We start from the raw sequence: 13,281 nt of genomic DNA on the forward strand, positions 1-13,281 counted from the left end.
TTATTTTTGTGAGAGAGAGAGACAGAGTGTGAACACGGCAGGGGCAGAGAGCGAGGAAGACAGAATCTGAAGCAGGCTCCAGGCTCTGAGCGATCAGAATAGATCCCGATGCGGGGCTTGAACTCACAAACAGTGAAATCATGACCTGAGCCAAGGTCGGATACCTAACCGACTGAGCCACCCAGGTGCCCCCTTAAATGAGAAACAGGTAGCTTTATCTCTATACCTCTGTCCCTTGATTAGTGTGGCCCTTCCCCCTGCCGGTGTATTTACTAGTTTAAAAGTCGTTTTGGGGCTGCTTAGTTGCAGCAGATTTCTGCCTACTGTTAACTGCTTCAGATTTTCTAAATTCTTCTGCTCCCCTGAGTTTGAGAAGAGTGAAGGGAAGCGGTCAGGTGTGTCAGATGAACCCCGCCCCCGTGTGGATGAAAACGTTTGCACGTGGCTCGCACCCTTTGGCAAAGCGGCCCCAGCGCGCCAGCGAAGCCCCCGGGTGAGAGACTGGTGGTCCGGCCGGTGACCGGCCTCAGGCTCCTCACACGCGAGGTCACCTTCACGCTCCTCTTTCTTCTCCTTCCGGTCCGACTGGACGCGAGGAGGCCTGGCGAGGGCGGGTTTCTCTCCCGCCGGTTGCAGGCCCCGCGGCCCCCCACTCGCGGCGCCGCGGGACCGCCCGGGCGTCCTCCCGCCGCCGGGAGCGCTGTGGGCCGCGGCAGGCCTGGTGGCAGACGCCGTGGCGGCCGCCGCGCGCCTGAAGGAATCTGCTGGCGGGGCCCAGGGCGTCCCCGCCCGAGACCGCGCCGCCGTCGCCGCCATGGGTAAGGGGAGCGGACCGAGAGCGGACCCTGGGCTCTCCGTCCTAGGACGCGGCCGGGCGAGGAGGACCCGTGGTGATAGGCACCGAGGCCTCGGGTCGCCACTGGGGCCCGAGTCCGGGCCTGGACCTGGGCGGGGGCAGCCGGGGACTCGGGGGCGCCGGGGATCGCCATGGCAACGCGCGGCCGCCCCTTGTTCCCTTCCGACCCCGCCCGGGTTCTAGGGCCTAATGGCCGAGGGCTCCTTGTCTGACGACTTCCAAGGGGCGAAGCCAGGGTCGGCCAGGGGGCCGCTCCCGGGTCGGTGGAACAGCCGCGGACGGGCGATGACTTTTCAGGTTTGGGGGTGGCGGAGGGAAGACGCGTCTCAGGTTTTGGCTTGGGTGCCCGACGCCAAGGGCGGGAGAGGTGCAGCGATGCCGCGCAGGACCCCGGGTGAGCCCTCCGTGGGGAACCTGGGGGCGCCCCGAGCCCTTTGGGCAGCCTTACTGCAGGGAGGCAGGGAGGGGACTCTGGGCCCGGGCAAGATGAGGGGACTGGCTCTTGGCCTTGTTGGGGCTGCGAAGAGCCGGACACATCTTCGAGCCCGGGCGGGGCGCGGTCGGCGTGTAAACGCTCCCGGGCGAGGAAGCTGCGGGCGCGGAGCATGGACCTGCCTCGGAGCAGCTGTAAAGGCGCCTTTTGTCTGCTTGTCCCTTCACAAGTTACGGATCGTGATCCACACTGTTAAGAAAAATGAGAATTGGTACAGATTATGAAACATCAAGTGGTTTCCGAAAAATGAGGGAATCCTACCACGATGCAGATTTGAAGGAATGATGTGTGTGCAGATTTTCCACCAGTTAGCTTGGTCATAGCTGTTGTGGGTGTTTGCATTTTTAGTTGCTTAGAATTCTGACTCAGGTTTCACCCTTAGCTCAGAACTTGAATACTGGATCATTGGAAACCCTGGACTTTTGCTCAGTAGAGGAGGAACCGACACTTGGTTCACTTGGACTAGTAGATTTGCCAGAGATTATGAAAGGTTATACTAAGTGCTTTCATTTTTCTGCACTTCATTTTGTCATCTGTGTTGGCTGTAAATATTCCTGCCTGTCACAACAGTGGTGAGAATAGGGGGAAACATCTGAATTTCTAAATTAAGAATAAAATTTGTGGGGAAGAAAAAGAGTTTTGTGATATGAATATATCAATTAAAAATCAGTTTTTTTTTTTTTAAATATATCTGTTAACTTAGTTTTTGACAATCAGCTGTGTGGAAGGGCAGGAAACTTAAATGTGAAATAAGGACTCTGCTTTTATTTCCTCTGGGAAAATAAAGGAGTCATGAAATACAGAACTACAGTAGCAATGAAAAAACAAGATGGAAAGAGGACTAAAATGAAAGAATTGAATGGCTTTGCCTGTATCCCCTTATTTGTCCAGTTGTTTTTATTTACCTGTCATATTTATAGATGATACTGTAATTTTAAAATTGTAATTGCCTTTTATTGCCAGTTCTGAACATTTTTTGCCTTGAGATTCATCCTTGGACTACTGCTGTCCACCTTTTGCATGAGACTCTTAAATATGTTATTACTCCAATCTTAGCTCCAGAAGTCATTAAAAAAAAAAAAATCAAAATTCATTCTCCCTGAAGAGGTACCACAAAAAGTAAAATAAATACCAGAAAATAACAAATTTGCACGGTCTTGAGAATAATCCATAAACTGTGTCTTGGATAGGCATGGTAATGTTCTATGGTGTGTGTGAGAGACAAAAAAAAAAAAGCGTGGGTTAGTTAGGGAGACTAATTTGTCAACCAGAGAAAAACAGCATTGTTCATTTTACAGCAGAATGAAAGGGTTTATATATTTTTCAATGTCATGTCTTGCAAATGATGATGGACTCCTTTCTTGTGCTTTCAGCTACAAAAGACCCCACAGCTGTAGAGAGAGCAAACTTGTTAAACATGGCTAAGTTGAGTATCAAAGGACTCATTGAATCTGCTCTGAGCTTTGGCCGCACTTTGGATTCTGACTATCCCCCCTTGCAGCAGTTCTTTGTTGTTATGGAACATTGTCTGAAACATGGTCTTAAAGGTATCATGAGATTAAAAAAAAAAACCTAATTAATTTATAATCCCCTTGTTCCATCTTAAACATCCTGGAAAATGTGATATTTGTTGAGGTCATAATTATTGTTACTTTACATTTGAAAAATACTGGGTGGGTTGGTTTTGGGAGAAAACAGCCTACTGCTTTATGTTTTCTTAAATAAGTTGTCTTTGGAAAATGCCTACTTAGGGGCTCCTTGGTGTCTCATTTGGTTAAGCATCTGACTCTTGGTTTTGGCTCCGGTTCATTAGATCGAGCCCACATTGGAGCCTGTTTGGGAATCTCTCTCTACCTCTTTCTGGCCCTGCCCTGCTCTGCTCATTCTCTCTCAAAATTAAAAAAAAAAAAAAAAAAAAATCTGCCTACTTAGTGTTTTGTAAAAACATTTTCCATTTCCTCCCCCCCACCCCCCACATATTCTGAAGTGATTTGTTTTCTAGGGGAATTATAGAGTTACTTAAAAAATTTTAAGCTTAAAACAATGTTAAAATTAAAAAAAAAATTAAGCTTAGTGATCCCAATATGAAGTCTTATTGCTAGTTTCAGCCCTATTGAACAAATACATTAAAATAGTTGATTGCTGGGGCATCTGGGTGGCTCAGTCGGTTAAGAGTCCCAGTTAGGCTCAGGTCATGATCTTGTGGTCTGTCAGTTCAAGCCCCATGTTGGGCTCTGTGCTGACAGCTCAGAGCCTGGAGCCTGCTTCAGATTCTGTGTCTCCCTCTCTCTCTGCCTCTTCCCCACTCATGCTGTCTCTCTCTCAAAAATAGACATTAAAAAATTTTTTTTAAAAATAGTTGATTGTTGAAATATAAACCTCCTTGGGACCCTGGAAGAGATCTAGAAAGATTTTCTTCTGGATTGGGTTATCGTAGAAATGTGAGTGTTCCCTGGAAATGATGATAATAGTGGATATTGTATTCTTCTACACAGTTGAATTTATTGTTACTTGTGAAATGTTTATATTATATTTAGTTATTTAATATACATTGTGTAATAACTATTCTTTTACTTATTGTATTAACAGTTGTTGGTAGTTTTGGTCTCTACTTCTTTTGATCAGCTGTGTAGGGGCTCTGTGAGTAAGAGTTTATACCCAAGTGACTATTATAATGCAAAAGAAGTGACTATTATAATGCAAAAGAAACTTGCCTGGTTCCTTGTTGGTATAGTATGAACCTGGTTAAGTTGGGCAGACCTAGAAGTTCTGACTAAGGGGCAGGAAAGTGAGGATCAATGTAAACAGCAAAAGAGCTTTACATAAAATTGAGAAGGAGCCTTGACATCGAAATTTGAGACTCTATGTGATGTTATTAAAGTACTAATTTCTTTTTTTAATTAAAAATTTTTATTGAGATATAATTAACATTATTTTCAGGTATACAACATAATATGATATTTTTATGTATTGTGAAATGATCACCACAATATGGTGATATCCATCACCATACATAGTTACAATTTTTTTCTTTTGATGAACTTTTAATATTTACTCTCTTAGCAACTTTCAAATATATGACAGTATTATTGTAGTCATCATGCTGTACATTACATCCTTATGGCTTACTTATTTTATAACTGGAAGTTTATACCTTTTGACTACCTTTACCCATTTCCTCTGCCTCCACTCTCTGCCTCTGGCAACCACCACTCTGTTCTGGTTTTTATTTTGTTTTTTTTAGATTCCACTTTCTCTTCAATTGAGGATGAAGTAATTTTTTTTTATTTTATTTATTTTGAGAGAGAGAGAGAGTGTGCACACAGGTGCATGCGGTGGGAGGGGCAGAGAGAGAGGGAGAGACAGAATCCCAGGACTCCATGCAGGGCTTGATCTCACAAATTGAGATCTTGACCTGAGCTGAAACCAACAGCTGGATGTTCAACCCACTGAGCCACCCAGGTGCTCTGAAAACAAAGTAATCTTAAAAATTGTGTAAAGAATAGTGAAATCTACTCTTTTTGTACATGAACCAAACAACATAGAAGCACATAGAACAAAAACTGTTTCCTTCATTCTCTTCCTTGTCTATTCCTTGTCATTGTTCTAGCTCTTTTCTGTTGTTTTTTTTTTCTTTTACTGTATATAGAATTATGCTATAAGTATTATTCTGTGACTTTGTTTTAAAAGATTGGTGATACGGTTTGGAGATCTTTCCATTTACATAGAGATCTTTATCACATTTTTAATGGCTCTGTAAAGTTTCATAGTATATGTATACCATAACTTAATTAACTGTCCTCCTCTTAGTGTACCCTTAGGTTGCTTCCAGTTTTTTACTATTAATATTGTGTTGGGGCTCCTGGGTGGCTCAGGTGGTTAAGCTTATGACTTTTGATTTTGGCTCAGTTCTCACAGATCTCACAGTTCATGGGTTTGAGCCCCATGTTGGGCTTTGCACTGACATCGCGGAGCCTTCTTGGGACTCTCTCTCCTTCCCTCTCTTTCTGACCCTTCCCCACTTGTATGTTCTCTCTCTCTCTCAAAATAAATAAAGTTAAAAAAAATTGTACTGTAAGTACATTGTTGGGTACGTGTGTTTGTATACTTGCTCTCTTTAGGAGAGGATTCCTAGGAGTAGAATTACTGGGTCAAAGGATATAGGCAACTGGCCTCTATGAAGGCTTCACTGATTTATCAAACATCATATTTTTTCCTACTCTTAATATTATCTGTCTCTAAATACTTCTTTCAATACATCAAGAAGCCACCAATCTGATCTAACACCTTGAGTTTAAAAAGAATTGTTTTTTTAAATGTTTACTTAGTTTTGAGAGAGAGTTGGAGCATGAGTGGGGGAGGGGCAGAGAGAGAGAGAGAGAGGGAGGCACAGAATCCCAAGCAGGTTCCAGGCTCTGAGCTGACAGCACAGAGCTTGACGCAGGGCTCCAACCCATAAACTGCGAGATCATGACCTGAGCCCATGTCGGACGCTTAACCAACTGAGCCACCCAAGGCACTCCTAACACCTTGAGCTTTAATTTGCTTTTCGACAAACTTTTATTTAAAAAAAATAGCAGTGACAAAAACCTTTATTTTCTCCCATGCTGCAGAAATGGAATTTGCAAAGTGATGGCCAAATAGTTAAATTTTAAACTCTTCTTTCCTTTTTTTTTTTTTTTTAAATAATTTATTTTTGAGAGAGAGAGAGGGAGAGAAAGAGAGCAAGTCGGGGAGGGGCAGAGAGAGAGGGAGAGAGAGGATCCCAAGCAGGTTCCGCACTGTCAGTGCAGAGCTGTCGTGGAACTGTGAGATCATGATCTGGGCTGAAATCAAGATTCTCATGCTTAACCCACTAAGCCATCCAGGTATACCTAAACTCTTTTCTGAATTTATTTGCCTTTACTTCACAAAATATCAGGAGGCATGTCCTAACAGTCATAGGCTTGTCTTGATGAATCAATGTGAAGCTACTTTGTGCTGATTTTTTCCCCCGAAAGGAAAAATTGCTTATCTTGGTGATTGTCCTTGGTTAGTGCATATGATAATCACCCTTGATCTGCAGGAGATCTGATCAGTACTAAAAAAGAAATATGTAGTGATTTCATAGTTTTATATTACTCAATTCTCACACCTTTTATGTTAAAAGTAAAATAACTACTTATTTGTCTTTGGTTTATTTAATAAGCTGATAAAGATCACCCTGCTAGGGCTGCCAAACTTCTTTATTTTGATACTGGTAAAGAATAATCCCAGTTATTTTTTTACTTTAATTACCTGCCTGCATATTTCTCATAGGGAAGAATGGCCAAGATGCATATTTCTGATAAGGAAAAATATCAGGATCCTGATAAATAGGTTTCTGATCAGTAGGGCTGTGTAGTGATAAGAGAGGAAAGGACGTTGAAACTAAATATTTAAAAGGAAGTTATTACAATTTTATATGTTGAAGTTGTATGCATTATATGTACTTTTTTTTTTCAGTAAGAAAATCATTTTTGAGTTATAACAAAACTATCTGGGGCCCCTTGGAACTGGTGGAAAAGCTGTACCCAGAAGCAGAGGAAATAGGAGCCAGTGTCCGGGATTTACCTGGTCTCAAGTAAGTAATCTTATTACTTGTTCATTTCTGACCACAAAAGAATATTTACTGTTTCTTAAAAGTACCTTACACTCTATTATCTTCTCTTAGCTATAAGTAGCCTTTTTGCATTCTCTCTTAATAAAATTCTATTCTTTCTATTTGGCTTAGCTCAAATTTCATTTCCTTTATGAACTTTCTCTTAGCCTCTTCGGTTTTTTTTAAGGTTTATTTTTGAGAGAGAGAGACAGAGCGCAAGTCGGGGAGGGGCAGAGAGAAAGGGGGAGACATAGAATCCAAAGCAGGCTCCAAGCTCTGAGCTGTTAGCACAGAGCCTGATGTGGGCTCGAACCCACAATCCATGAGATCATGACCTGAACCAAAGTCTGACACTTAACTGAGCCACCCAGGTGCCCCCTGTTTTAGCCCCTTCAGTAAGAACTAACTGCTTTTCCATTTATACCCTATCACTGTATTCACTCCTTTATTCTGTGACTTCAATTCTGCATTGTATTGCAGGAAACTGTAGGTCCCTTTAAAATAAGATGTGTCGGGGCGCCTGGGTGGCTCAGTCGGTTGAGCGGCCGACTTCAGCTCAGGTCATGATCTTGCGGCCCGTGAGTTCGAGCCCTGCGTCAGGCTCTGTGCTGACAGCTCAGAGCCTGGAGCCTGTTTCAGATTCTGTGTCTCCCTCTCTCTGACCCTCCCCCCTTCATGCTCTTTCTCTGTCTCAAAAATAAATAAACGTTAAAAAAAATTAAAATAAAATAAGATGTGTCAATTATGCATTTCTGTTTCCTGAGTGTTAAGCTAGTTTGCAGGAGTAAGCTAGTCGGCAGCAAGTAACTATTTGCTGAAGCCTGATTTAGGTTAAATCCAGGGCATAGGCTCAGGAGATTTGAATTCTCATATAAGACATTTATATATATGGGACTGGTGCAAATTACTTTTTTTCTCTGAAAATTGGGATGTATAGTGTCATGTGCCCATTTCACCAAACAAATATATATAATATGTTGTAAACGTTGCGTTTTCTGTCAGATTATCAGTGTACTTTCTCTTAGCTTTATAATTGAGAGTTTTACGTGTTACAGGGAATATGGTAGGGTTTTCTGGCTGTTAACACAACATCCAAATATTTCCAAGTTGTAGTTAATTGAATGATAAAGTAAATGGCTACTGTTTATTAAGCACTGTATCAGGGTAATAAAATGATTGTTTTCCATGAATTGTCTCATTTAGCGCTTACTTCAGTTTTACAGGGTAGAGATTATTATAATAATTACATAAATGCGAAAAATAAAGGTCAGAGAAGTTATAGTTAATACATGGCAGAGTGAGGATTCAAACTCAGTTTTTATTTTTATTCTTATTTATTATCATTATTATTTTTTGTAAGTAATCTCTATACTCAGTGTGGGGCTTGAACTCATGCTGAGATCAAGAGTCACATGCTGTATCAACTGAGCCAGCCTGGTGCCCCTCAAACTCAGGTTTTAGAGTTAAATAGCAAGTGATGTTCACACTTGATGTATCTTATAATGATATATTAAGAAGGATAGTGATTTTCAGCAAAGATAGAAGAAAAAGGGAATTATAAGTCTCAAAAAGAGAAGTATAAGCAGGGGTGCCTGGCTGGCTCTTGATCTTGGGGTTGTGAGTTCATGCCCCACATTGGGTGTAGAGATTATTTAAAAATAAAATCTTAGAAATACACAATTTGGTTATTTTAATATGAAAATACATGTTCATATTGTTTTTAAAAAGCCTAACTCTACAAGAGTAAAAAATGTTTTCTGAAGAATGGTATTCATTAAAATGCTAAACCATAAAAATCTCATTAGCTCTTTGTTGTGAAGATTAATTTTCCTCCCATAATACCTGCTGAAACATTTTTTTTTTTTATTTTTTAAAGTTTTTTTTTTTCAATGTTTATTTATTTTTGGGACAGAGAGAGACAGAGCATGAACGGGCGAGGGGCAGAGAGAGAGGGAGACACAGAATCAGAAACAGGCTCCAGGCTCTGAGCCATCAGCCCAGAGCCTGACGCGGGGCTCGAACTCCCGGACCGCGAGATCGTGACCTGGCTGAAGTCGGACGCTTAACCGACTGCGCCACCCAGGCGCCCCTGAAACATTCTTTGTATAAGAAAACATAAAAGTGTGAATGATATCTTTCTCTTTAAGAAACCATACATATTCTGTAAAATTTGCTTTTACTTTTACTAAATGATAGAACTTGGATAAGATGCGTGAGATTGAATTTTTTATGGACAACTGGATAGAGAAACATTTGAAAAATAACAAGCAGCCTGGTGATTTCTCTTTAATTAATTACCAGCTCAATGCCTTTTTTTTTTTTTTTTTTTTTTTTTTTTAAGCTCAGTGCCTTCTTTGTTATGATTTTTAAAATTCAGATATGATGTCAGTTACTTTTGTTTTTTAATGTTTATTTTTGAGAGGGAAAGAGCATGTGTGAAGGGGAGGGGCAGAGAAAGAATTTCAAGCAGGCTCCTCACTGTCAGTGCAGAGCTGGATGTGAGGCTTGAACTCATGAACCCTGAGATCATGACCTGAGCTGAAATCAAGAATCGGATGCTCAACTGACTGAGCCACCCAGGCATCCCATACTGTCAGTTACTTTTTGAAGGCATTATACTGCCTTATTTGATGCATTTTGTATATTCATCTTTTATTATTATTATTATTACTACTATTTTTTAAGTAACCTCTATGCCCAGTGTGGCTCTTGAACTACTCTTGAACTACCTGTACTGATTAAGCCAGCCAGGAGCTCCTTGCATATTCATCTTTAGAGGGTTAGGTCTGTTTGGACAAAATATTTCTTATAGAAATAGCCTCACTATTCAGAGTCCTTTCTCCTAAGGCATAAAATGTTACCTAGATGTCTTGCAGGTGCAGGTTTACCATAGAGACTTAAATAGCTCCCAGGGATTAGATTGCATGCTCAAAGAGCTAGCTTAAAACTGTAGACACAAAGATGAAACCATGATAAATTGCAGTTTTTATTTATTAATATGTACCTCAACAGAAATAGTATAATAGACTACATATTCTATAAGGGTTGGAACAGTTTTCTGACCAGTTCGTTTTGCTTTTTAGGACCCCCCTGGGTCGTGCAAGAGCATGGCTTCGATTAGCCCTCATGCAAAAAAAAATGGCTGATTACCTGCGTTGCTTAATTATTCAAAGGGATCTCCTAAGGTTAGTACCATACCATTATATCATGTTCATTTTCATTTTAAAAATTTCATTTATATCCTATTTTCCAAAGAGAATTAAAGATGTGGTACAAAAGGAGACACAAATACAATAAGATGGTATAAAATAAAAGAAGAGCAACATGAGAGAGAAAATCATGGTAAGGACATAACACGGATCAGGAACTAGCCTAAAAAATGAGTACCATAAGCTTTGTTTTGGCTGATAAGCAGGAAATTTATTTATGTGTTATATTTGTAAGTTAGTTTCATTTTTTTTTCTAAATTAGAGTTAATTCTATGAATAAAAATTCGTATTGGGATTTGGAACTTTAATTCAAGAGGTTTCTTTTTACATACTAAACTACTGTTTCACCTGTGTTGTGGGCACTTTTTAAACTGTCAGTTTAAATTGAAGGCCATATATTTAAAAAAAAAATTTTTTTTAATGTTTATTTTTGACAGAGAGAGAGAGGGGGAGAGAGAGAGAGAGAGAGAGAGAGAGAGAGAGAGAGAATGAGTGGGGGAGGGGCAGAAACAGAAGGAGACAAAGAATCCAAAGCAGGCTCCAGGCTCTGAGCTCTCAGCACAGAGCCTGACGGGGCTCGAACCCATGGACTGCGAGACCATGACCTGAGCCGAAGTCGGATGCTCAACTGACTGAGCCACCCAGGTGCCCCGAAGGCCATATATTTTTAAGCAGACTTTGAAAATTTCAAAGTAAGATAATCAGTTGTCAAAGGGAGCAGCCCATGGCTGTCCCTCCATTTGCACTTCTTCTCTTGGAGTGCCTCTCTAATGTTTTGGAGAATCTGGTCATTTCTTTTTTAATGTTTATTTATTTTGAAAGAGAGAAAGAGACTGTGTATGAGCAGGGGGAGGGGGAGAGAGGGAGGAGAGTGAGAATCCCAAGCAGACTCCACACTGTCAGCATGGAGCCCCAATGTGGAGCTTTATCTCACGAACTGTGAGATCATGACATAAGCCAAAATCAAGAGTTGGATGCTTAACGAACTGAGCTACCCAGGTGCCCCAAATCTGGTCATTTTTGGTTTTACTTATGACTCTGGTTATACATCTTGGTTTTTCCCATTTGTTAAATGAGAATGACCATACTTTAAGCATCAGCAATTTCTCAATAATATTCTGAAGGTCAATGAAAGTGATTAAATACTGTAAATGGGACTTCTTGAGGAAGGCATGAGGCCATGGTAATTAGTTCCATGAATACATAATTGTCAAGTCTTAGTTTTTAGATTGTCCTATTTCTTTCACAAGTCCTTTGTTTGAACATTTTTTAGTATATAGATATCCATAAGTATCTTTAGTTGATGATTATTAAGAACACTTGCAATGTACATATCAAATGTTGATTTGAACATGGGCTTTGAAATGTTTCATATATCATTACCTACTGTCCCAAGACTCTTAATAAATCCTAGGCTTGAAAAGTCAACTCTGACAAGTATTGTAATCAGATCAGTAATAGTCACTATGTCTTCTGAGAGTCACAGACATTCCAGACCTCAGTGATGCCTCTTTTTCTTTTGATATATATTTCTTTGCTTCTCTTTTCTTTCTCTGTCTCAAAATTCTTTTTTCTCTTTTCTCTTTCCCATTCTTTTGCGTTGTCTATATAGACACTAATATTTCAAAATGTTTGTTATTCACATCTAGAAAAGCTGATTTGAAGAGACCTAATTTGTATGGATTTCATGTTTATATTACTGGGCTGAGATTTTAAATTTATGTTTGAAAGAAATTTGTGTTTTAAGCTTTTTATTTTGATTTCCACAGTGAATTTTATGAGTATCATGCACTAATGATGGAAGAAGAAGGAGCAGTGATTGTTGGGCTGCTGGTTGGCCTGAATGTGATAGATGCTAATCTCTGTGTAAAGGGAGAAGATTTAGACTCACAAGTAAGTGAAAGTGACCAAAACCAAATGCAGAGAGTTTTTAGTTTGTGCTGTTCCTCTTGGATCCAGTTTACAACTCTAAATTGTAAACAGTGCTATTAAACATGAAAGGAAACTTAAGAGTGAAATTCAGTTGCATGTTAAATGTACTTCTAATATTTCTCCCCTTTAAATAAAAATAACATTATTTACTTTAGGTTGGAGTGATTGATTTTTCCATGTATTTAAAGAATGAAGAAGATATTGGAAATAAAGAAAGGTACGATTTTCCTAAGTTATTTCACATGTTGTATTTTCTGTGGAGCTCTTTACAAATCACCATGGGGTCCATCTACTGATAATATAGTTTTTATTTACTTTTTTGTGCATAGTTCCTGCTTTATTTTGTTTTGCTTCCATATAAAAGTTTCACAAAGCAAAAATCACTTAGAAGGAGGCTTTAATACGAGGTATGACTTTTGGTCACACCTGTTCTTGAGACCTATTTTAATAATCAGCTGTTTTTTGTGGTAAAAGAGATGAAAACTTATTCACAAGTTTACAAATGCTGGTTCATTTCAAGATCCAGTGTTTAAATTTAAAATACACTCATTCCAGCTAAGAGAAAGGATAACTATGTAGCATAATAGCTGTGCTAATTATTGCTACAGTTGGAGTCCTATCACAAATGTATCAAAATAATATATACACCTTAAATTTATAGTTATATCAAGTATATTTCAATAAAAAATATACTGATGCAAAAGAAATTCTTAAAAAAATTTTTTTTTAACATTATTTTTGAGACAGAGAGAGAGAATGAGTGGGGGAGGGAGAGAGGGAGACACAGAATCCGAAGCAGACTCTAGGCTGTGAGCTGTCAGCACAGAGCTCCATGTGGGCTCAAACCCAGGAACTGTGAGATCATGACCTGAGCCGAAGTTGGACGCTTAACCAACTGAGCCACCCAGGCACCCCGTCTTTTTTTTTTTTTTTTAATGTTTATTTTATTTTTGAGAGAGAGAGAGAGAGAGAGAGAGAGAGACTGGGCATGAGTGGGGGAGGGGCAGAGAGTGAGGAAGACACAGAATCTGAAGCAGGCTTCAGGCTCTGAGCTGTCAGCACAGAGCCTGACAAGGGGCCAGAACTCATGAACTGCCAGATCATGACCTGAGTGGAAGTCAGCACTTAACTGACTGAGCCTCACAGGAGCCCTGATGCAAAAAGAATTCTT

General features: G+C 40.1%; 1 protein-coding gene across 6 annotated transcripts in view; it reads left to right on the plus strand.

Moving 5' to 3' along the window:
* The first annotated feature begins 753 nt into the window (after positions 1-753).
* Positions 754-13,281, plus strand: part of RUFY2 (RUN and FYVE domain containing 2) — a 49,551-nt gene continuing 37,023 nt past the window's right edge. Inside the window, exons 1-6 of one of the 6 annotated variants that reach the window (XM_030335537.1) lie at positions 754-818; positions 2,723-2,896; positions 6,834-6,951; positions 10,053-10,154; positions 11,948-12,071; positions 12,266-12,327. In XM_030335537.1, coding sequence (XP_030191397.1) covers positions 815-818; positions 2,723-2,896; positions 6,834-6,951; positions 10,053-10,154; positions 11,948-12,071; positions 12,266-12,327 — 584 coding nt within the window. In that variant the 5' untranslated portion in view covers positions 754-814. Of the gene's footprint in view, positions 819-886; positions 1,251-2,722; positions 2,897-6,833; positions 6,952-10,052; positions 10,155-11,947; positions 12,072-12,265; positions 12,328-13,281 lie in introns of those variants that run through there. The other 5 variants (XM_030335538.2, XM_030335539.2, XM_030335536.2 and 2 more) reach the window with 5 other exon arrangements.

Source organism: Lynx canadensis, chromosome D2 (assembly GCF_007474595.2).
Source record: "Lynx canadensis isolate LIC74 chromosome D2, mLynCan4.pri.v2, whole genome shotgun sequence".
NCBI classification, from domain to species: domain Eukaryota; kingdom Metazoa; phylum Chordata; class Mammalia; order Carnivora; family Felidae; genus Lynx; species Lynx canadensis.